The sequence below is a fragment of the Centrocercus urophasianus genome, unplaced genomic scaffold, assembly GCF_019232065.1.
Source record: "Centrocercus urophasianus isolate 14NV4802_14NV808 unplaced genomic scaffold, USGS_Curo_1.0 seq_16, whole genome shotgun sequence".
NCBI lineage: Eukaryota > Metazoa > Chordata > Aves > Galliformes > Phasianidae > Centrocercus > Centrocercus urophasianus.
Genome location: NW_024884711.1, coordinates 10973898 through 10998947, shown reverse-complemented (window position 1 = coordinate 10998947; position 25050 = coordinate 10973898). Strand labels below are relative to the sequence as shown.

The window sequence follows — 25050 nt, the reverse complement described above, 5'->3', positions numbered from 1 at the left end:
TCGTTAAATTAAAAGGATAGCCACCGTATTTTCAGGGGTCTTCTAGCTATGACTCCTGTCTGACTCAAATGCTTATTTTTTAATTGCAAAGATTTTAAGCAGTTTGGAGAATAGCCATTGATGTAAACCTTGAAATTTAGGTCAATAATTCTGTAGGACTAACTCAAAAAAAGATACACATAGTATGAGGGAAGGGAAGGGAAGGGAAGGGAAAGGGAGAAAATCAAACAGTTTTTGCTTTATCCAAATTTGCTGATCCATGTGGATGATGAGAGAAGAGCTCACACTGCTAGTCCTTCCTTGCTTGCATACCAGTGCACTGGGAGGTAGCTCTGTCACTCAGCTGGGGGACCAAAATCAGTTACCTAACTTGGAAAGGCTTAGCTCTGAACCTCTCCAGTCAGTGGAGAGACAGAACTTCCTCTGCTAAGTCATTCAAAGAATCTAAATTAGATCTGCACCAGGGCAGCCTGTCCCCATGAGCCTAGGTACCCAAATAATAAGCTTTGTTAGTAATCCCCAGGATGGCCTCCATGATTTTGTCCCTCTGGACTCTCAGATTGTTGGGGTTTCCCTGCTGCAGTCCATGAATCCGTGGTCACTGCAGGTCAACAAATGATTTACAAAATTCTACAGACTGAAAGTGGAAAAGGTTTTGATTTGATTTATTTAGAGTTCAGTGGCAAGGATATGCTTTAGTCTGCAGGAAATGTTGATGAGTAGCCTAAAATATTTTAGGGACTGTTGTATCAGTGTTGTTTATGGAACAGTATCCTTCAGGACAGATGCCTTTTTCTTTTAGTAATGCCTCTTACATCGTATGAGGACAGATGTGCATTTTTTTAGGCAGTTCTGGAACTGTAGAGGGATCTTAAGCAGCATTTCTTTTTGGTATCCACACTTTTGCTCATGTTAGCTTCCAGCTATAATGTAATTATATTTATGTTTGTATTTATGCCCCTTTACTGGAAATTAAGGATCCAGACGTCGAATTTTCTGAGTTACCTAGCACTAAAAATAAAAACAAGCATCTTAAAATGAGTTTGCCAATGTTCTGTGATTTGCTTGTTTTCCTTCTCCTGCCATGTTCTAATCAACTACAAATGAAAGAAAAAGTAAGAACTGTAAAGTTGAAAGTGCTTTTTTTTCTAAGCCTTAAACATTTGATTACAGAAAGCATATGATTTGTATCAGGGAAAGAAATAATATTGTTTGCAATAATGCCATTGTAAAAGCTTCCATCAGTTCAAAGAAAAATACAGATCAGCTTGAATGATCGAGCTGTATTCGTCTCCATTTAAGCTGCATTAGTAAGTGACAGTGCAGGCAGTAGAGATGCATGCTGTCACTCATGCACAGCTATGAAAAATTCCTCAAATCATGGAAAATTGCTCCTAGTTTTAGCTATATCAACTATCATTTTTCAGAAGATGAAAAATGTATTTTGAGTTATATTACTGCACACTGTTAATAACAACTGATCTTAAACTCTGAGCACTTTGCAGCATAGCAATGTTCAAAGCTATTTGTTTGCAGAAAGCAGTGCCACTTGCAAGAAGCAGGACCGTGTACAGGAAGATGTGGAAGGAGTTGCAAGTGATATAAAAGCAGCACTACAAACCTGGAGTTTTTATATATTTCATATGATCAGAGGAGGCCTAGTTGTTTCAAATGCTGTAACTGCTTAAGATTTAAGTTTTTTTAAAATGTTTAAAAAATTTAAAAAAAAAAAAAAAAAAAAAAAAAAAGGAAAAGACAGATATCCTTTGAAAAACATAGAATGGAATCATAGAATCACTAAGGGTGGAAAAGACCACTAAGACCATGCAGTCCAACTATCAACCCAATACCACCATGCCTACTGAACCACGTCCCTAAGTACAGAAAAGCAGATATCTGATTTTCAGTAAGTTCTAGTTTAATTTTTCTCTTTGTTTGGAATACAAAACTTTTACCAAATCCTAAATTTATTTCATATTTTTTAATGATGGGGAAAACATATTTACTGGAAGTCCACTGAGAGCTAGTAGACATAAAAATGGCAGGATCAGGTACAAATGTTTCATGATACCATAGATTTTAAAATCCCTTTCTGGTTTGTGTGAATGACACAGAGGGAAGAAAACAATTAATTGCCAACCATGACAGGTGAGAAAATTAAAAATAGGGTTGAGTATTTGAATGTCATATTTGATTTCCAGTGCTTTGGGCTCTAGTCATGGATTATACCTCTGCCACTCTGCTGCACTGGGTACCAGTTATCCTCAGTCACAGACCAGGGGCTCATGTTAAGCTGTGAGAATATAGTTGTTTTTACTAATTATTTTAATTTGTTTCTGGCAGTGATGCTGATGCTATAAAAGTGCAGAGATTATCCCAAATTAGTTTATAACTGTGTTAACCATGCTGTTCCAGTTATTTGCAAGCATGAAGGCTAATGTCCTGTGGAAACAGGAATTGGAAGCTACTCTCTTACTTTGCATAAGCTGTCACATAGCGACATGCAATCGTTTGGACTATATTTGCACTTTTTTTCCATACAAAATTCCTGTCCTAGTCGATGAAGTCAATAAAAGGAGAACAGCATCTGACTCTTCGAACTGAGGTAAATTAAATGGCTCCAGACAGAGTCTGGGGCATTGCTTTGCATTCTGCATACCCCAAAGGACTTTGGCTGTGCCAGCCAGCACTCCTGCTGGTTACAACTTGGCAAGCCATCCTGTGGTCACCTCCAGTAACAGGCCTGGATAGTTATAGAAGCCAAAATGGTTAGCAGATTTGGGTGAGGTCTGTTCTGTCATACATCCATGGCTGTCCCCGGGAGTATTCGTTAATAGAGATGTAGCCTTAACACCTGCTGACCTGCTTGGCACATCTTTTTGTAGGGCCTTTGTCCAGTCTAGAACAGCTACAAATTGTCATTGTTATTAAACCCAAGCAGTCAAGGCTTGCTCTTCTATCAGTGTCTGCTCTGTTCTATAACCAAGAATCCATACCATAAAAAGAAGAAATTTCAAATTTGTATGCATATGTGCCTTTTATTGACTTATTAGTTTCTTCTTGCACTGCGGTAGGTACTGAAACCCCATGCGTGTGTTTGTCATGTTTCTGGCCATCTTTCACTGCCAGTGGCTCTTTGGCTTACTAGGATATGGCTGGGAGCTGAGGTTCACTCGTAGCCCATGCATGGCTTCCAAGAACTACAATGCAATTAAGTGAATTAGATGTAGGATTAAAAGCACTGTCTATGCAAATCACATCACGACATATTGACAGGAGGTGTCAGCAGCAGGTGGGCTGTGATTTGGTCTGGTATGACTTCTTTCTGAGAAGTCCAGCAATTTTTATGCAACCAGTACAGGGTGTGTTTTTCTGTAAGTAGAGCCTAATGGATTTTACTTTTACATTTTTCTTCACAAGAAAGGGGGGAAAAATGTGTTTGTTCTCACCATCTTAATCTATTTCCTATCTTTCCTTTAATTTAAGAACAACATGTGGCCTTTAATTATAGATGTGGAGTACAGGGTGTCCTGTGCACACCCAGAAATTTGTTACAGCATGGAAAAAAACAGTTTTTTACCATATGTAATACAACATTTTATACTATTCTCTTTAAAAGTGTTATTTGCAGAGGTAATGCAGCTGATAGGGAATATGTGTATCTGAGCAAGCGTCCCAAAAATGAAATATTTTGAGATTTTCTATTAACAGTAACAACCTTTTGGTTTTTACAGTATGCCACATTATTTATTTATGCTTACTGAGCAGCAGGCACAGACTTGTAAAATTACTGTGAACTAGATTTCACTTTTTAATTTGGAACTTTCAAAAATGAAACTGCATAATGAGACATTGATAGAGAAGGATATACAAGCAATCAATCTGTTGAATTTAGTTTTGGTAGCTTGCTGGATCCCACAGTAAAGTGCATTGCTTTTCAGTGTTTTCTCTGGAATAAGTGGGGAGATTAGAATAGTTTGCTGAGTTTGGCTCTGGCTGAGTGTTGACCAGCACTGGTGAGGTGGTTGGGGTCACTGTTCTGCTTGCTTTGAGCAACTTTTTAAACCGCTGTTTACATTTTTCTTACCAAGTATACTTAAAGATTTTCTGATTGGCGTGTCTTAAAAAGAGAATTAAATCCAAAATGAATGGGTTTCGTAAGTGTACTGAATGGGATTATTTGTTATCTAATTCTGTTTACTTACGTGTTAAATATACATCCAGATGCTCTTAGTTTGCTCCTTACTAGGTTTATTTTGAAAGATATGCCTATCTGTATTTTCTGGTTATTGTAAACCATCACCCTGTCCGTAAGTGGTCAGGTTCCCAATTTGCAGCAGTGCTCTGACTGGCCTCAGAAAGTGACCTTCCATTGCTCTCTGCGCTTAGTGACTGACCCACTAATGGAAACAGAGGGCCTTTCTAATCCCGAATGAAGTGTTTCTTTGAGGAAATTTCCTAAAGGGGTATTTTCTTTAGCTTCTACTGGGATTGGAGTGCAGTTGAATTTTCAGCATGGATCCCAGAGCTGCTCAGCTTTGCAGAGCTTCGTGAAATTGCAGTCTTGTTCCATCCCAGGAAAGCCAACAGGATGTGGTTTCCCAAGATTTGGTGTTTACAGTAAAGGAAGCTTTATGAGTCCTTTAAGTTGTCTATTGCATACATTTTACTTTTTCACCCCCCAGAAAAGCAAATTGAATCCATTACTGAAAAAACTGTTCAAACTTCAAAGCCGCTGAAGTTTAAGATTACGCCCATGTGGCTTTCTTTCCTTCTCTGGATCTGCATTTTGCAACAGTCTTTAAGTACGGATGCTTTGTTTCTCGAGTTCAGTGTAAACTACATACACAGACATTATGTCCTTCACATTTTATGTTACTCTGATCATTTCGCGTGGACTTTCCATGCACAGGACTCACCTGTCAGTGCGACATCTGAGATGCAGCTCAGTATACCTTGGAAAAAAACTTGTAGTATTAAAGAGGTCGCACATCCAATTCTGTAACTGGGTATATTGGTATAGTAAAATGTTTAATTTGTATATTACTGCAACTGCTCTGCCAAATATTCATGATCCCTATTCATAAACCCTTCTTTCCTTCAATAATACATAGTAGTTGCAGTTTTGACAGTTCAGTAGACAGCTGTGAAGCAGGAACAGGTTTTTGCCTATAAAGTCCCTTATGATTTCACATGACCTTGCTTAAAATTTCTCATTTAATATATTTTAGTGGGAAAAGTTACGATGCAATAAAAACTCTATCATAATACATATGTTTAAAGGGGAAAAGGTATATTGACTCTGGATCCCATGTCTAGAATAACGGATACATAAATTGCTAGGTGAGATGGCAGGCTAGAATAGTGCCAAAAGCCACAGGTTTGAGGGGCTGTAACTACAGCCAACCCTTGGGACTACAGCTCCCTTCCAGCCCCAGGGACAGGTTGGGCCCAGCAGGCTGCCTGCCATGGGCTGCAGCAGGGCTGGTGGAGTGCTTATGGAGGAAATTTGCTCCTGCTTCAGATTTCCTTTAAAAGTGATGATTGGTTGGGACCCATTATTGTCAGCTGCCACCAGTTCCTTGTCCCTCAATCCAGGTGCTTGCCACGTAAAGTGGAGGTTTGTAACTCTGGTATAACACTGTGCTGTTTGCTGCGACTGCCCTGGCTGATTGCTCTTGGGATGAGTCTTCCCAGTAAAAGAGAGGGTTCTCCCATCTCCAGGGTGCTTGGCTTTATGTGGATCTCTGTGCATGTATGATAAATGTGTGCAAATGGTGAGGATCTGTCTTCAGAGCGTTCTGTGATCATTGTGTGCTTTCTGCTGATAGTAAAGTGTAGTCTTGTTCCACATTTAGGAACTTTGAAGCAGAAGATTTCAGGGTATGCTTTGCAGCCCAGCAGTTATGGTCTCACAACTTATCCTTGGTGATGCACAGCAACTGTGACATGTACTTTCAGAAAAAAAAAAAAAACAAAACCAAAAACTGATTATTATTTTTATGGCAAGAGAGAGAGCATTATGTGAGCGAGAGAGATGCAAGCATAGCACCCAGGAGCCACATGGATGAGCTAACTAAAAAGACTTTTTATCTTGCTCGATTCCACGTGATTTTTGTAAATTGAAAGAATGATCATCTTGTGATTATAGAAGCTCTCTGTTTGAGTCTGGCAGGGAAGGGAGAAAACAGGAAAAGATCTTGCTAAGATTTTCCTGTGTTAGATTAATCAGGCACAGTCTATTTGCTCTCCTCCAAAAGGTCGTGTTTTCTCATTGTCAGAGCACTCCGATCTGCCCTGTTCCAGCTGGGGTTCACTCTCACTTCCCTCTGTCTCTGGACAAACAGCGGTGCCCAATTTGGGCACAGTGGAAGTGGTGTGGGCTCTTCTTTGCCAGCATCTCAGTATTGTTTCTGCCATGTTTTGTACAACATGAGGCCTGTCTGTGGTTAGCGTGTGAATCCTCATCCCCACAGTGTGGATGAGATAGCCATTTGTTTCCTCTGCCCCACACTTGTAGAGTGGAGTTCATCCACCTTTCTCTGCCATCTTTTCCATTTTGTCAGCACTACCTTAATGCTGCTGTCCAGCACCAGCAGTGCAGGTTCTGCCAGTCACTGCCTGACTCCATTTTCTGCTCAATGTAATAAAGAAATAGGTGGCAGCCACACTGTGGAGTGTGCACATACTCTGAGCACATCAGAAGCAGCAGAGGCATGTGCCCCCTGTGTTACCCTTAGACCTGGTGGCTTTGCCAGGCTGTTCCAGCTCCAACTCATCTCTCTGCTGTCGCCTTCAGTAATGAGTTTCAGCTGTCATGTGGAAAGGTAATTTTCCTTCACTACTGCCAGTACTGGAGAGCCAGACTTAAATATTTCTGGGTGTTTACTTGAACTCTACATTCTAGTCTCCAGGCAGCTGAGTTTTGCTAAACTATGCATTTTACAAAGTTTTAGAGGGTCATTCTGCATTAGCAGGGCTTGTTGCCAAATGTGGGTGAAGCAGCAAGTACAAGATACTGCCTGCCAGGTTTCAGAGGATTTCATGCAGTGTATTTGTTTAGGGATCAGTTGTCAAAGCTGCTTGCAAAAGAAATAGTGGGGATATAATGACTGTGTGCTGACGAGCCATTCAGATGGATGCATGGAAAACTTACCAAGAAGCATAATGTTCAAGACATCTGCTTTATTTTGGCATATTTACATCTGTGTCATTTCTTCTGGATGTTTTTGGTTTGTTTTCATATGTCACTCCATCCTTCCTTGGAAACTCGTTAAAACTCCTCTCAGAACAAAGCCAATAGAAAGCTGCTGGGTATGAAGCGTAGGGGCAAGGCGCGTGGTGCGTTCAGTGGGCAGCCTGCAGCAGGTGCACCCAGGGAGGTGCAGCTGGCCCAGGGGCCAGAAATCAGGCTGGGGCATTACATGCAGCTGGGTTATCATGCTTGCAGCCTTGCAGCCGATAGTATCCTGGGCTGCCTCAGAAGAGGGTTGGCTGGTAGGGAGAGGGAGGTGATTGTCCCTCTCTGCTCTGGCCCTTCTGGAGTACTGTATTCAGGTCTGGGACCCCATGCACAAGAATGATGTGGAGCTGTTGGAGCAAGTCCAGGGAAGGGCAATTAAGTTGATCAGAGGGCTGGAGGACTTCTCTTAACAAAGAAAGGCTGAGGAATGTGATCTAGTTCAGTCTAGAGAAGACATCAAGAAGAGTCCTTGCAATACTCAAAGAAAAGTTAGAAGCGGTACGGAAAGTGACTTTTTACGTCATTTGATAGTGATAGGACAAGGGGCAATGGTTTCAAACTAAAAGGTTTAGGTTAGATGTTAGGGGAAATTTTCTTTCTGAATGGTAATTAGTGAAAGTCCCTATGTCTATAAATAACTGCAGTGCCAAGTATGGGTGGGGATGCTGCGATCCTTCTTGGTTAAGTCTGGAAGGGGAGGAGGAGGCGGCAAGAGCCCACCCATGCGGGGAATTTCCTTGGAACATGCACATACCTCTTTTCTCCCATGCAGGTTTTTGTCTGAGCTTGCCCTTTCTTCTTCACATATTTCCATCTCTGCCAGCAGGTAAATGGAGTGCTTGATTTGCGAAACACTTAGAAGTAGCTGCAGCACAGTAATTGCACAGCTGACATGAGCCTTTTCCTCGTCCTGTGTACTGCAGGATTCTGCATGTCACTGCATGAGTAGAGCTTGGTGGGGATTTTTTTGTTTGTTTTTACCAACCAGTCTGATATTTTCTTAGACTGGCTGCTGCTTAGTGTCTTCCCTTTGTATTCTGTTCCAAAAATCCCTTGTACATCTAGGAAAAAAGTGACCTTGTTCTTGAAAGATGGTTTCTCCTGCTCCCGCTACGCCTGAACCATACACAGATAATTCAGGTCTCTGTTTAAAGAGAATAAACCAATATCTGTCATACATTTGTGGGCTTGGAAAGTCTTTCCTATTACTGTGCTTCCATGCAAGGGAGCTACAAGGGTTTGGAAAAGTGTCATTCTTTACTAAGAAATACTGCACTTAATTAATTCTTGTTCCTATAAGGTCAACCTAGGGCACTCATTATTGTCTTAATTGGTGGTATAAATCCTGAGGCACTGGAGGGGAAGAGGGGGGAAAAAAACAAAAAAAGATGAGCACTTAACAACATATATATCGTTTTGGATAAGTGCTAGCCAGTTGTACAACCATCCGAGTGATATTTTATGGTTCTACTGGGTTAGGGGTCTGGTCCTCCACAAATTAGGTTAAGGGAAATTGATTTGCATAAACAAAAATACAAGAAAGTAGCAAAGTGCTATAATTAATTCCTGAGTTCTGCACTGAACCGTGTGAAGTAACTCAGCGCTCTGCCACTCAGAAAAATGTTTCTTTGATCTTCTCTTACTCATATCAAATTATATTCATTACACTTCCCATCTGGAGTTTCCTAGCAGGCCAAAAATCATCCCACAGACATTACTGAAAGGAAGTTAACTGTAACTTTTTAATTGTATACTTTTCATCTCCTTTAAAAAAAAAAAAAAACAAACACATTTGAAGAAAGCAGATGGAAGTGCATACCAGCTCTTTCCTCTCTTTCAGTTGCTGAAGTGGAATAGCAGAAAACCTAAGCGGTTCTTTCCCCTTACTTATTGTTTCAAGGTGATGACTGTTCTGTCTGGAGACTTTGACATGTTTGCTAAAAAGGTCAGGAGTTCAGTGAAAATCGAAGTTGTGGAAAAATCCGTGGGTAGGCTTATGGATACCATTGCACCCTTGCTGGCTGCAGCTGAATGAATGAGCGGCGCACGCTTCACGGCAGATCGCTCTCCTTTACACTCCTTCCCCTGGTTGGAGGTCACCCTGTCAGGAGCTGCTTTCTGCTACTGGAAGTGTTTTGGACTCACTGAACAAAATGGACATTTTGACTGTTTGACAAGGAGCTTGTTTTCAATGCTGGGCCAAGCTTTGTGGAATCAGAAAATGTGCTGGCATGTAAGACATGAAAAATGGGTTTCATTTCTAGCCTTACCAGGTTAAAGGCTAATGGGCCTCTTGAATAGCTTCCTTCAAACTTGGTTGTTGAAATTGTTTTTTTCTTTATCCTCTGTTGCCCACAAGACTTTTTTTTCTCCTTAAAAGCTAGGAGTTTCTATCAAGTTGGCCTGGCCCTGTCCTTTCTGGAGCATTCCCACTTGGGTTGCACATCTCTCATCTGCCTGTCCCTGTCCACCAGAGCCTTTTCTCTTTCTAAGAAATCAGGGAACCCTAAAACCTTATGAACTTTTCAGTTTGCATAAACATAATGAAAAAAAGAGCAACCATTTTTTCCCCTTTGGTATTTGCTCATAGACCCACAAGTCTGTATTCCTGTATGCTAGTACCTCAAGTTTTGTAAGTTAAAAAAAAGCCCTACTTTAAGTAGCAAATTTTGCTTTTTCCTTTGGCTGCAGAGGCTATGGCTGCTCCTCATCTGTAGAATAAGTGGCTAGATGAGGAGATACATGAATTCCTGCTGAAAAAAACAACTATGACCAGAAAACACAGAGCGCTCCCACTGTGGGCTGGCATGTAGCCTGTGTCCAGCCCCTTTTCTACCAGGCAGCTGCATTTGCTAGGTGTTCTCTACGAGCTATGGACATAGAACAGTGTTTATTCATGTTCTTGCAGAGATCTGGCTGTCCTGCCCTGACATACATAATCAGCACAATTTCTGGGCTTCCTGGCAGCAAGCCTTCCTCTACTTATTGTTGTAGCTGCTTCCATTTTGTGCAGGCACTGGTTTCCAGCCACATATCAGACAATTAATTTGTTTATTCTAAAAGCCGTGACTTCCAAAGCATGATAGACAGTGCAGACATCCCGGAAAAGTGCTGTGCAGCTAAGAATTTGCTCATTTTAGCTTCCTTTTAGATAGCTGCTTTTGCAGCTTTCGTTACTTGAGGGGTCTTGTGTTCTGGTTGCAGCCATCTTACAGCTTCTTATACTGTACAGAATCACTTACCAGCATATGCTCTGTTTTTTAGATCTTTTATAAGTCTTCCTATGCAGCTCTAGTAATGGGACTGCATGCTATCAAGACCTTTCAGAGCAATCAGTGCTGATTAACAACTAAAAAATTGTGTTTTCTCTGCCCTAAGCTGCCCACTGATCCTACAAGAAGGGTGGTTTTTGTTCCTTGGCTGCTGCCTCTTGTAATAAAAATACTCAAATCATATTCAGTTCCTGAATATACCTGTGCAATTCCCTGAACACAGCAAAGTGCTTTTGTGCAGATCTCATCACTGACAGCTTAACTGTCTTTGCCGATGCTTCAGAGGCAGCAGGAACTTTTTCCTTCTTGCCTATTTTTCATTCATCCACTTCTTACTTACCCGTTTTTTACCTGTTTTACAGGGCTGGCGAGGATAGAGGGTTACTTGAATGACTAGAATAAATAGACTGAAAAGAAGCTGTGTATGACAAACAAGTTTGCTCTGTGGAAAGGTCATATTTACATGTTCCCAGTGTCACTGTTAAGCTGATGGCTGAAGTTTAGGTATGTTCTGAGCGGGGTTTTCTTTTCAGTTGTTCTGTTTTGTATATTTCCCTTCAAAGCTCAGGCAGTCTGAGTTTATGAATGACTGATACTACAGAAGAGCCTTTCCTATTCCTTTGTTTCTTTTACGGTAAAGTAGCAATGTGCTTCATTCAGAAGCTTGTTTTGCAAATTTACCAAAGAATAGCCTCTAAATCTGCAGGAATCCTAGCGGGCTGGCTGTATTTGGGGGTAATCAAAGCTGAACCAGATGAACTGAGCAGGCTGTTTAACAGATTGAGCTAGAAATAGCCCTCCTCTGCTGATGACTCTATCGCTTGCTTGCAGTGCAGTTTTTCAACTTGTAAGCTTGCTGCATCTGTGAATAAGAGTTGGCATGCTCTCTGCTGCCAAAATATTTTTAAGAAGCTGTTGAGACCAAATGATCCATTCACATGATATGCTTTAATTCAGCTTTCAGTCACGTGACTTGCTGAAATCAACCAGACAGTGAAGGACAGAAGTTGGTGTAGATTCCCTATCAGATAGGTAAGGGTAGCAATTCGTGCTAAACAATTCTGTAAGGCTTTATCTGCTTGAATATTTAACATCATTTTAAGGGCTTATCCTTAAGCCCTCCTTTGTATTCAGATAACCAGTGTCATGATGGCATTCCAAACAGTATCAAAATAGTTAATGTTCTCTGCAGGCAGTGCTGCTCTGTATGGGGCTCTTTAATTTTTGACACACTAACAGATAACTACAGAAATATGTGGCGAATGGGCTAGAGGGGATTTTTTGGCATTGTTTTGAAGTTGCATTGGCTAAATCTGTTATCTAGTTTTAAGCAGTAGACCTAGTAAATGGGGTTTATTTGCTGCTTGGTACATATAGTTTCACGTATCCCTCTCTGCTTTCAGTGCAGCAGATAAGATATCAACACAATTAAAAGTGAAAAATAATCTGTCTGCTGTGCCAGTGCTGAATGCTCGGAGAACACACGCTGATACAATAGATTTCTGAATAATTTATACTCAGCATTTTTTCCTTGCGCTGGGTAAATGAGGACGCCTAATGTGGCATGGTCAGAGTGATACTCTATCTGTCATCCATTAAGATAACAAGATTGGTGGGCCTGGGAGGAACACGGCATGGTGTGCAGAAAAGATGAGATTAAAAATTGAAATGTCTATCCAAAATGCTTTGTGTAAGGGCTGCCAGTAACTGCAGCTCACAAGAACAGAATTAATTCAAAAGTGTGATTTCTCTGAAGCTTTGTTTGTCTCTGTGAAAATAAAAACATGAGTTCTATGCTCCTTTCAAAAGTTGCAGATAAAAGGAATATTGGAGCAAATCAGTGTTCCTGATAGGTCTTGGTATGTTTCTGTATTTGAAATTCAAGCACTTTGTAGGTGCTATCAAAACCAATTATGTATCACAGTAACATTTTATGTCTCACAGAAAGCTTTTGTCTTTATATTCATAGCATATTTTAAATTACAAAGAATCATCTGTGCTTGTCTTTGGCACAGGAGTGTCTCATCTCCAGAGTGTTAATTTGTGAGAGTTGCTCAAATATTTGCCTAAGAAATTGTTCACGTAAATATTGAGCAGAACAAATTCCTTTTGGGGTGAATGTATTTGTTTTCCAAAAACCCAGAAGCACTTGAAGTCCATTAATACACAGATAGTGATTGCACGGTTTGCTGTCTCCAAAATTTCTGACATCTTAAGGTTAGGTTGCTTTCAGACTTTCTTTTGTGTTTTTTAAGGAACCTGTTGCAGTCGTGAGCTCAGATTAAAGTCATTTGAAAAAGTAGACTCATTTCTCACTTCACTATTTTAGGGTGGTGAGGCACTGGCACAGGCTGCTGAGAGGAGCTGTGGATGCCCCATCTCTGAAGACATTCAAGGCTAGGCTGGATGGGGCCCAGGCAGCATGATGCAGTGGATGGCAGCCCTGCTCGCAGCAGGGCGTTGGAACTAGCTGATCTTTAAGGTCCCTTCCAACCCAAGACATTCTGTGGTTCTAAGATTGTTAGTGAACATAGGGCAAACAGACTGGATATAAACAGTACTGGGTGGTGTTAGCCTCCCACCTCAATGTGAGAGTGAGGAAGAAGTGTGGACACTGGTGTGCAGTTCTCCGCTATTCGGAAGGCAGCCATGGCATGGTTTATTTGGGCTTCTCTGCACTGCAGGGCAGCGGGTTCCCAGCCGGCCCATTACTGTGACCCACAGAGCAGTCCCTGGCTGCAGAGCCAAAGCAGGTGATGTGCAGGTACCTGCGCTGGGACAAAGGCAGACTCCTGTCCTGTCTCATTCCCGCTCTTGCTGCAATCTGTGAAACAAGACCAGCAGGAAGCCACACTGCCACGGGCAGTTCGTCACATCCTCAGTGGGGCAGTGAGTCAAATACTTTGGGAATGAGGAGGAGCCACAGTCAAGTGCAAGCCTGTCACATACCTGCCGGGGGATATGCTCAAAGTGCTTGTACTTAGGTTTTGTTGTAGCGCAGTGCGAGCGGGCACAGAAACTAAAGTGGTGCAAGCTGCCGGCCCTTCAGTTTTGGAGACGAGCAGCCATTTTTCATAGTTGCTGGCAGACTGCCTTCCTATTGTGGCCAGGCCCTGTGCGCAAATCAGTGTCTTCTGTGCTCATCCCTTAGGCTGGCCCCATGTGTGACGTGGCACTGAGCCAGGCCTGTGCATGATCTCGGGTGCCTGGAGTGTGTCTGCTCGTGTTTATGGCCCACACTATAAACCTGACGCTTGAGGTGAGACAAACTGGACAGAGAAAAAAAATCCCCAAAGTTCTGAACAGTTTTCTGGGATTGAGGTTTTTCCTTGTGAGCAAATACTTTTGTCAGCTTACCGTCAGATCTGGGAAACCATCTGGGCATGACCCTGCTGGCCGTGCCACCCCACACTTGCTCCCTCACAGTGCAAGGCTTGTGGAGGCAGCTCTCAAAACCAAGCTGCAGAACTACATAAAAACTGCTTGCCATTTTGTTCTTGCAGAATGGCCTATTGCTCTGTTTGATGGTTTTGTTTTGGCTTTTGTATGCAAAGAAACTGAATAGTATTTATAATCTGCGCTTTTTTCTTAGTGCCTGGCCAGAGACAGATCAAGTCTTTTTAGTGGCAGACTGTTGAGGTTTTAAGGTGAACTTACCACAAATATAAATGGAAGTAGTATCTCACTATTGTCTTGCAGAAAAGTACTTAAAGATTGTGTCCCTGGGAAACAGGTCCTTAGTTTTGAGCAGAACCACATTACAGCTTTTTTAAAATTAAAGATTTTACATTATCAAATTCACTTTTCTTTCTGTTTCGTGAGTAAACTCAGGAAGAACATCAAATGCAGGTGAAAGAGTCTGTAAAACAACAATCTCAGCTTCCACAATGCTTTCTTCTGTATATTTCATTTTATGTAGAATATGTCCTGGAGAACTTAGGCTGTTGTAGGAACTCTTAATTTCAACCTGGATATCTGCTTTTTCTGTGTTCTCTTAAGCCTTTGATATTAGCAATGAGTTCATGAATGCTTTGTGCTTGTCATCTGCCGAAGTCAGATCTCCTTCTTCTGTTTGGCTTTGTGGTCAACTTTGTGTGCTAAGGGCTGAAGTAGCCTTCGCTACTTTCTGTCGTGATGTGTTGTAATTAGACCCTAGGTTAAAAGAGCCTGTGTCTAAATATGAGAACAAATGATCATTCAGTGGATCACATTAACCTCTGCTTACATTGGGTGTAGTACAGTTATATTTGGGGGAACTTGTTCACCCTTTTTTGTATGGGTATTGGGTGACACTTCTGACTTTTGAATTTTGAGTAGTTCCTCTTTCAGTAAATCTGAAGTTGCTTGAGCATGGGTGACTGACAGCTGATGCCCAAAGGAACATGCATGCAACAGGGAGGCTCTAAGAGCTGCTTATATTAAATTACTCCAGTTGTTCAGTGTGGTGAGACAGTTGTTGCACGACTGTTATATTTGTTTTTTCCAAGCCATTCTGCATCCTGCCATGTCCAGCTGATGTTAGGAATTTTATTCCGTCAGCAGCATTTAGGAATGGATTAAATCAGAATGACTTCAGGGCAAGCTACCAGTCTTGGCTTACCCTGCCTCCTGCCACCTAAGATTTGGTGGCCAGTAAGCCTTATGGAGACCCTCAAACCAGGATAGTTCACAGCTTCTCTCTGTTGAACTCAACTAAAGCAGACGTCAGGGACTTCTCACAGTTTTAGTTAGCATCATCAACAATTACTAGAGAGTCAGGTGTTGCAATTAGGGGACTATCAAAGCAAGAAACTAGTATGTAGATATTAGCATACATTTTCTTCTCTGCAATAAAGGAATGTACTCTCTTACTTATTTTCCCTTGCAAACATTAAAGCAATGTTAATGAGCCAAGTAGGGAATATAAGGTAGCAGTGTTATCGATAACTTTTAAAAGTTTTATTTATCTAAACAAATGGCTTTAAATACTTCTGCTGTATCCTGTAGCTTAAGAAATAAGCGAAGTGTTTTTTGTTAGTTCTTTGATGTTTCTATTAACTATCTTCTAAATCAGAGAAGTTAACTTCAGGATGAGGCTTGCCTGTGCAAGAAAGCAGAAAACTCTTGCCAGAGGTTGCATGATTAAGAGGCATTTTTCAGTTCTGAGTGATTTTGAGGTATTTTCATAACATTAGCATCTATAGCATGTTGGGTGTGCAAGGAATTTATGACTATCCCTTACTGACCGTGCCTGCCCTACCACTCCCTGATTGTATGGCCAGAAACTTTCTCAGTTAACTCTGAATGACAGAGTTTGGGGCTTTTGAACTGCTTAAATCTCTGCGATTCCTTTTAGAAGAGCCAATTTTATAGCTTACTATGATTACATCTTCAGACATATGCATTGTGGGTACAGAGCTATCATCTGTGGCATCGCATTTACCACTTCCCTGTGGGGTATAAACATGTGACTGGTTGAAGAGCCTTAACCTCTCAAGCCCTCCAACAAATATTAAATTGCTAACTCTTCTTCCATAATGCTATGATGTTGACTGAAATGTGACCCTGGCACTTGATGAAATGATTTTCAAAATCTGAGTGAGAAGGTTAAATGGTACTGTCAAATGTCCAGATGTCTGTTACAGAAATACTTTCACTGAATATCTGGGGATAGATCTCTAAAATGCTTAAAGTAATCCTCTTTTTTCTTCTTCGTTATTATATGATATTATCTACAGCTTGTCTTTTAGTTCAGATAAAGAAATTAACTCAGTTTTGCCTTTTTTTCTGTGCCAGCTAGCCTTGCCATTTATGACTGTTTTTTACTTGCCAAAGGAGGAATCGAGGCAATTGTTGTTCCCTGAGTATAAACCAGACCTCTAGTTCTCCTTAATTTCTGTTCAAGATCATTATAATTACAGGATTATTTTCACAGCTGTATCTAAATAAGAAAAATGCTGTAATTGGTGACTTTTACAAGTTTATAACTCAATAACCTGATGCTGGAACTCTTCTACCTGCAGAAGCATAATTAATTGCTGTAGGAGTTCGGACACCTAAAAGACCTGGGTTTCAAATGATTTCACTTGTTAACATGCAGCATTCAAACTACCGAATGTATGTGGATATTAAAAAAAAAACAACAAAAAAAGGAATCTTTAGGCTGAGAGACACCCTTGGTTGCTGGATGAGTATTAGACTTCCAAGTGGATCAATTAAGAAAGCATAGTTTACCCAGCTCAGTTTTTATTTGAACCTTCTTATAAAAATGTAGGGCTCTATTTTCCTACTATAACTTTGAATTTATTTTGTTATTTTAAATCAATGTTAATGCCTGTCTCTAAGAGTTATGGGAAGCTCAAAGGTTTATTAAAGGTTTATTTGATTTCTTTTTTTCTTGATTTCAGGGCTTCTTCCGCAGGAGTATCCAGAAGAATATGGTTTACACATGTCATAGAGATAAGAACTGTGTTATCAATAAAGTTACCAGAAATCGTTGCCAGTACTGCAGACTACAGAAGTGCTTTGAAGTGGGAATGTCCAAAGAATGTAAGTTGTCTTCAGAAACAATATATTGTTTGTCATACCCTAGGTATATGTGCATATATGTGTTGTCGTACCCTAAGTATATGTGACAGCCCCAAGGGAAGAAAAATTCTTTGCAATTACACAATTGAAGCCAATGTCTACATTCATATGCACGGAAAGGAGTTTGAACTTTGCGCACAACGTACTTTACTAACTTCTGAGCTCTCAACTTTGCAGCCTAAGTGCTGTCACTTTAGAACTAACAGAGCAACATGCTGCTTTTGCAATGTCACTAAACTGTGTGGATGTGAAAACTTTCTCAGTGGGTCATTTCACTTAGGAAAGCAAAAAAAAAAACCAACAACCACAGATGCTTGCTTTAAGTTTGGATTATCTAGCCTGTATGCTAGAAATCACTCCTTGGAGCATAGGGGAAATAGTGTTGGCTTCTTAAGCTCTGTTTCAGTCTTTGCTCAGCCGTAGTTACCATCTCGTGGCTTTGCTGCCTGGCAGGTCTGGGGGTCATCTCAGGGTATCTTTCCACAAGGACCTCCTGATGGCCTATGTGAGGCACGTAACAGCCATCTTCAGCCTTGCACATTCTCCCTTGACCCAGTGTAGATGCTTCTGCAAAGAGACTCTTCTGATGTTAACACCAGTTTACGCCGGTGGTGCAGTGTAAGCTGATGATGCAGTGGCTTTGAGTCTTCTGTTCTTACTTGTTGGAGCCCTTTTGAAAGGTGAAACAAGCTGATTAATCTTCTTCTAAACCCACGCTTTTTAAAAGTGGGTTTTTTAGAAGGCAGTAAACTTGACTACAAACAAGTACTTTCAAGTACACACCACAGAAAAATTACTTTTCCATGCCTTCTTTTCTAGAAATCTCAGTTTTGCTCTTCAAATTAGCATTTTAAAATATGCAGATAGAAATTTGCAATTTTTCCCTTTTTCCATGCTGTTGATATCTCTGTCAATCAGGAAAATCTAGCTAAAAAAAAACTAATCTCAAGTTTCTAAGGGATAATACTTAGAAGATTCTCATTTTTGAGACAACAGTGAGAAATGTAGTGATGGCAGTAAGAAAAAAATCTTTGGCATAGTGACTTTCTTAAATATTGAGCTTTTTTACCTCTCTCAGGGATGTTTCTGATTTCAATATATTAGTTCAAATAATAAAGTAGTGTAGAATAAAATAGTGTAGAATAGAATAAAATAGTGTAGAATAAAGTGTAGAAATGTGGAATTTGAGAAAAGAGAAGAAAAAAACTTCCTGATAACACTTCCTTACTTTCCTTCACTCAGTCTCTCCTTAGCGAGACTTCAAGATTGGACAAAAAAATGAACATGAAACATTTGTGATGGAATTGTGACTTAAATACATTCTGATCTTCAGCATTTTTCCTTCCTAAGTTGCATTACACTTCTCAGTAGTTCTGTTCTGCATCCTTGGGTAGGAACAGGAACAGAAACAGGTCCCAGTGCCACATTGATCTGTCCTGGTTTTATTCTTCTTTTTTCTCTTCCACTCTCTCCTTCTCCAGAAGGGCCAGATACATGCTTAGGTTCACTAAAAACGTTTCCACTTCCTTCCCTCAAAATCTGAGAACTGTGGTTGCTGAAAATGCCCAGCATCAAGTCTCAAGGACATGGAATAGCAAAGAGGTCTTAGGTTTTCCATGACTTCACTGTCCTTGTTGTTGGGGTTTCTAGTTTTTTTGTATAGTTGAAATGCAACTTTATTGGAGTTCAGGTCTAGGAGGGAGAACATAGACCACTGAGAGTAGTCATGCAGAAGATGTCTTGTGTTCAAAGATTTGTGTAACCTGCTATGGGCACAGCGACTACAGCACATATCTGCATGTCAGATACCTTAGGGTGAGAAATAGAGTATGACAATACCATGGATTGTCACAAGAGTCATCTTAGAGCTATTATTTATAGTAAATGAAATGTCCAGATAATCCTAGGAGGCAGCCTGTGATAATAGCAGTAGTCCTGCCCAGAATTCCTTACCTTTTCGCAAAAAGAGTAGTTGATGATAGCAAGCATTGTGCATAGGTTTAGTGAGTGGAGATCACAGTGAGAGTAAAGGAGGAGGTAGGCATCAGTAGGCTAAGTACAAAGATGCACAGAAATGCAAGATGAAATGAGAAGGATCTTGTTCTTAGCTGTATGACTGCATATATATCTGTACATATGAAACTTCTTTGTTGATAAAAACGAGATAGTTTGGGGGCAAAGAAAGATTTCTTCAACTCAGGGTTTGCTGGCCTTGGATTTTGAAGGATTTTATTGCTGACGTGAAATAGTAATCTTATTAAACACTGTAACATCACATCAGAGCAGGCTTTGGAAATACCAGCAATGTTGCTAACTTGTTAAGTAAAGTTACTTAGGATAACTGTAAAGTGCCTATTAGATAATAGATGGTTTTCTCTCGTGGGATAATTGAAGTTTTACAAGCAAGAATTAAGGTTTGGTCTGCCTGTGTCCTAGGGTTGACAGACTGAAATTGTCATTTGGCAGTTGCCTTATCTAAACCACTACAAGCTCTGAAAGAGGGGATACCAGACTGGAGGGGGAGCTCAGAGGATCCTGTGGGGGAAGTGAGGGATGTCCTCCAGCTGTGTTTCTGTAGAAAGTATATGCAAAGGGATAGAGAATTATTTTAAATGTCATCAATTTGAAGAGCATCTTGTCTTCTTGGTTTAGAAACTAAGACTGAAGTGATTCTCTGTTATCCCTTCATAAGCAGGAACTTTTCAACTCTTAAGAGATTTGATAAACTATTTTCTTATCTGATCTTCTTTCCTAAGTGTCTCCAGGTTTCAACTCTTATTTCTTTTATTTCTTTAGAATTTTATGTAAACGAAGGAGTAGTTGTCAGAGGGCTTCCCTCCCCTTTTTTTTTTCTTTTTTGTAGGAGGTAGTTATCTCCCCAAATAACTTACTGGCATTTTGCTATTTTGCTTTTTCTTTCTTCTCACAGTTCTCTTACTTTGTAATATGAAAGCTATGAACAAAGGATAGAAATAAGTTTCAGAAAAGTCTCATAGGGAAACAAGCCTACAGTGTTCAAACCAGTCCCAAATAGGGAAGGTAATCACAGTGGGCAGCTGCAAATAGGAACCACAAGGGTCAGTTCCCAGGAGCTGAGGAGGAGTAAATGCAGAATTTCAATATACAGAGTAATCCATGCTTAAATGCTATGGTCATGTTCTTATTTGTTCTGCCTTTAAAAGGCATGCTAAAGTACTTGCATATGCAGCACCTTTTGAGTTTAATGAGTGTTGCACACAAACATCAGAGATCAGAACTTACTGCCTAGCCAGTGTTATAAGTAAGATTTAAGGATGAAGATACGGTGTGTTGGAAGAGAAGAGACACTGAGCATTTCTTGTATGCTTTTATCTTGTTTTGGAGAATGAAGTGAGACGAAGGAATGCACCAAATTTGCATTTCTTTATGGGTTGTTTTGTTCGTAGAGGGAAAAAAGCTATCTTCGACCCCATTTTAGTCCCCAGATCTGATCAAGAGAGGTCAATAACAAGCCTGCCTCCAGGGCACCAATGGAGCTATTTGTATTGTGATAATATCTGCAGGACCCAGCTGGAACTGGATCCCACTAGCACAGGGACTGTCTTTCATTGTGTAGTTGCTGTTGCAAAAAGTTTGTGCTCCAAACAGACAAGACAAAAGGTGTGAGGGGAAACGACTCAGTGATGGCAGGCTTATCATCCTGTAACCGGGTAAAACAGACTTTGAAACAAAGCCCTGCTGTCTTTTCTCAGATCCCTGGCTTCAAAAACTCCTGAGCTTGTGTTCCTGCAACCTGAGTTGCACCTCTAAGTAGAACAGCCCAGAGCCAAACCTTCCACTGGCAGTGTGTCATGTTCAGGTCTTGTTGTAAATTCATTTGTGAGTGCTCAGATGCTCATTCAGGAGTGTGTAGGTGCAGTTGAAGCTCTGAGCCCCACTCCAAAAGATCTCTCTCCTTTATATCCTTGCAGCCTGTTAATTTTTTCTTAATTGACCTGTAGACACAAATTGTGATCACGTAGGATTTTTTTTTTTGCTGTCACCGAAGTGAGAAGGCAGTAAGGCTGACACTGCCTTATTATGTGATTGAGAGCCTTAGGAAACTAACCTTTGCCCTTTGATTACGTGATCTCTAAGCTAATGTTGAAGCACCATCCTTGGCCTGACCCCAGGTGTCAGCAAGAAGCACTCTGTTGTCTGAATGCATGGACCTCAGTCCTCAGGAGTTAACGAGAGGTCACACGAACACTGCTGCCTTGCACAATTAAGGGAGCACGCGGGAAGCTGGGCAGAAGTCTACATGATAAAATAGACTCTTTCAATCAGGATGCTGGAATGTATAGTTTGTAAGGTGAAACCTACCCTAAAGGAAAACCTAAACTGGATTTATTCCAGGGTACAGGGGAAGGAAAGCGAAGCTTCCTTCTGCTACAACTGCTCAGCTTAGCCTAGCAACTCTTCCACTTCCATCCTTCCTCTTTTACAAAATGTAGCCTGCAAGCATTTTCACTGTGCTTGGTGAACCATTGGGTCCATCTCAGACACACTCCCAGACCATGTACTGTGGTGTAGTCAGAACAGCCCTCTGTGCTGGCATCAGCCTCATCTGCAGTGAGCTCTAATAGAGCAAAATTATGTTTAAAAAGGCACAGAGTTATTGTTCCAGATTGCTTCAATGCACTGAAGCAATGTTCAGATTAGTAAATCTGCTTACAATTAACCTCCCTGGAGGGAGAGAAAGGAGGAAGGCAGGGAATGCTGGGGAATTACCATGAAGTGGAAAGAATCCAGGTTTTGTGTTCTGAATTTGTTTCTTTTTTTTTTAAGCTCGCTCAGAAATGTGTGTTGCTTTTTGTCACAGACTTCAAAGTCTTATGATATTTAAATGGCCATGATTCTCAGAACATATGATTACATTCTGCTACTGAACAATAGATTGAATTGATTTACTTACTTTAATTCTGGTTTAAATCAGCAACCAGGAAACATCAACTTGAAGAACTGTCATGTTTATATTTTCTACTTTGTACTCCTGTTTCATTTTCTTCCAACTCCTTACTGAAGTGCAGTTCCATCTCCCATGAGTTGCTGAGCAGAGGGCTAGTCTGTGTAGCTGCATTTCGGAAGCTCGTGCTGATGATCTAATGTCATTTTAACATGTATTAATTAGAGTGCATGGAATCTTCATTTAAATGCTTTAATTCAGAACTGAAGTGGGTTTTTTGATTATTTTTTTTTTTTCCCAGCAGTAAGTACTAGATGTAAGAGTTGCTTTGCTATAGGCTAGATTTTTAATTAGATGCCTAAATACCATACAGTGGCTGGTGGCTTTTTCAAACATTCCAGAGTAGTTACCTCACCTACTGACTCACATTGGTTCCTCAAGAGGCACAATTGAAAGATCAGAGTAGAAATCAGAAAACCCTGAATTCTGTTCTGGGACTTCTCTCCAAATGTTACAAGCTCATTAGACTCATTTTTCTATCTTGATAGAAGAAAATTTACTGACCTTGTATTATAAGGTGAAATACATGAAGTGTGAAAATGCAAAAAAAAAAAAAAAAAAAGAACTTGAGTATGCAGATATTGGAGAAACAGTAATCAAGCTGTACAGATCCCTGGTTTTTTCAGTTTGTTCATTAAGGCTGCGTGTTTCTTTTTCAGTTTCTGATCAGAAAAGAATATTTGTATTTATTCTTTCAGTCTGAGGAACTGGAGCCTTTTAAAAGTTACCCACAAATGCTCACTGTCACTGATGGGGATAATTGTAAAATCAGAGCAAAACTACATAAAAGGTCTTCCTGCTACAAAATACAGTTTTCTTTTGTTACTCTGTCCTCTGTTAGAGATAAAGCACACTTTGCTGTGCTTGATAGCTGAAAATGATTTATATGCAATTAGTATTCCGCCATAAAGAACTGATTTCTACTTTTTTGCATGTTGTTTCCCATCATTAAAGGAGCATCTTTTGCTTTTTACATCGATTTCATGTCTTAAAAGAAGCATTTATGCTTTTCCGTTTTTCTCTTCAGAATGATCTCTCTTCTCCTGTGCCTTAGCCTTTCCTCCTGATTTTGCATGGCTTTCACTTGCCAGCTTTAATGTTTGAAGGAGCAACTTAGGTTGAATGTTATTATTCATAATTTACTCTATGTTCTGTGAAGATGGTTATGTAATAGCAGTAATTGCATCAACTCACCTAATGAGCTTTCCCTCCAGTGCCATGTACAGCAGATTAATAGCCCATGAATTCATTTGCAGCTCGTTGTGTTTCAGAAAAGTATTTCAGGCAGCAATTAATAAACTGCTAAAGAAAATAACGTAAAAAATGATTTTTTTTATTATGTTAACTCTCCAGCTGAACAATTTATTGGCACCTTTCATGGTGCGGCTAAGTAAATTCTCTCCTAATTTCTCAAGCAGAGCGTGATTAGTGAACCCTGCTCAAGTCAAGACTCTTTGGTAATTAGTCTGATCTTTATATCCTAAAATGTTAAGAAGTACAAATAGAGTCCTGAAGTTCTTTTTTTCTCTTCTGCTCATTGCCTTTCAGGCATTGCACAAATGGCTGCAACTTTAAATCATAGCATGCTAGATCTGCAACGTTTATTTTTTTTATTCCTCACATAGAAAATTGTGTAAGCTAAGAATTGAAGACCCCAGCCAATAAACAACTCTTGGCACTGGTTCTGTTTCTTTTTGGCAGCTCCAAACCTCCCAAGTGTTGGAACTGAGCCCGGAGGCAGGAGCAGGGACCTGGAGAGGGGCAGAGGTGCTGCTGTCCCCAGGGAAATTACCCAGGGGTCAGATGCCACTGGGGAGGGACATGTCGGGAGAAAAGCATGGAGAGAGGAGGAAAAACAGGGGACCTCCTGCATTTGACAATGTCAGAGGGAGGGAGTGAGGAGCAAGATTTTGGGCCCTGGGGCTGCCTCTGTGGGGGATTCTCTGGAGAGAGGGAAGACAGCATTGCACATGGCCAGCCTGGCTGCCCTAGAATTACTCTTTCCATCCTTTTTTTTTTTTTTTAATCATTAAATTGACTGTCTTTGTCAAGATTTTGATGTTTCGCATAATTTCTTGTTCAAAGGAAAGAGTTATCTTTTTTATTCTCCTCCCTTTAATCCAAAGGAAGCTCTGGGCCTTGCCTTGTCTTTAAAAGTAATAAAATATATATATCTTAAAACCTTTTCCCTCATTTCGGCCTCTTGAGGACTGAGTAAGCATAAAGGGAATCCCTTCAATAAGCTCACACAGAGATTGATTGCATGTCCTCAGCTGGAAGTTGCATTAAGACTCACTCACTGAGGTATGGCTGCCTCAGTGAACTTGCGGCTGCTCCCGGCGGTCTCTATGACAACGTGGACCCTCGCAGAAGTTACCAGATGCTCTCCTCAGCCTTTGTCCGTGCCTGTAAACTCTAATCCTGCAGGACTGTGAGTGTGCACCCTTCTTACCTTCTGCTTAACAAGGTGTTTTATTAAAGTTGTGGCAATTCCGGAGGTACTATGCTAACTGCTCTCACTGCAGGACACAGTAATGCTCTGAAACAGATGCCCCTTAAGAAAAGAAAAGGCGTCAGTTAGATGTCAGGAACTTTTGGACTTCCTGAATGCCTCCTGATCTTCTCCTATGGAGGAAGTTCAGCTGAATGACATGGAGACCTTGTATGCATAACTTGTCTGTCGGTATAACAACTGTATAACTTGGAAATAATTACAGCCAGAGAAAGGCACAAAGCACATGCAGTCTAATTTCTTCAAAGCAGCCAGGGCCTACATCTGCTGCACACTCAAGTGAAGTACGTGTTACTATTCAGCAGCTTTACTAAAGCCCTCTGACCTGATTGAACCCTTTCTTACTTTAAAGAGAGCACAAGCTCATAGACCGGTCATGTCTCTGTTGATATTCAGTTTCTGTGGCAGCCCCATGGCACTTCCTTCAGAGGTCTGTCTCTATTGTGGGAATGGTTAGCGGCACTGAAACTTC

The 25050-nt window shown here is 40.7% G+C and overlaps 1 protein-coding gene across 5 annotated transcripts in view; it reads left to right on the top strand.

Moving 5' to 3' along the window:
• Positions 1–25050, top strand: part of RARB (retinoic acid receptor beta) — a 189286-nt gene that overhangs the window by 126727 nt on the left and 37509 nt on the right. For all 5 annotated transcript variants that reach the window (XM_042816507.1, XM_042816510.1, XM_042816511.1 and 2 more), the window contains one exon: positions 16902–17043. In XM_042816507.1, the coding sequence (XP_042672441.1) occupies positions 16902–17043 (142 nt within the window). The remainder of the gene's footprint in view (positions 1–16901; positions 17044–25050) is intronic.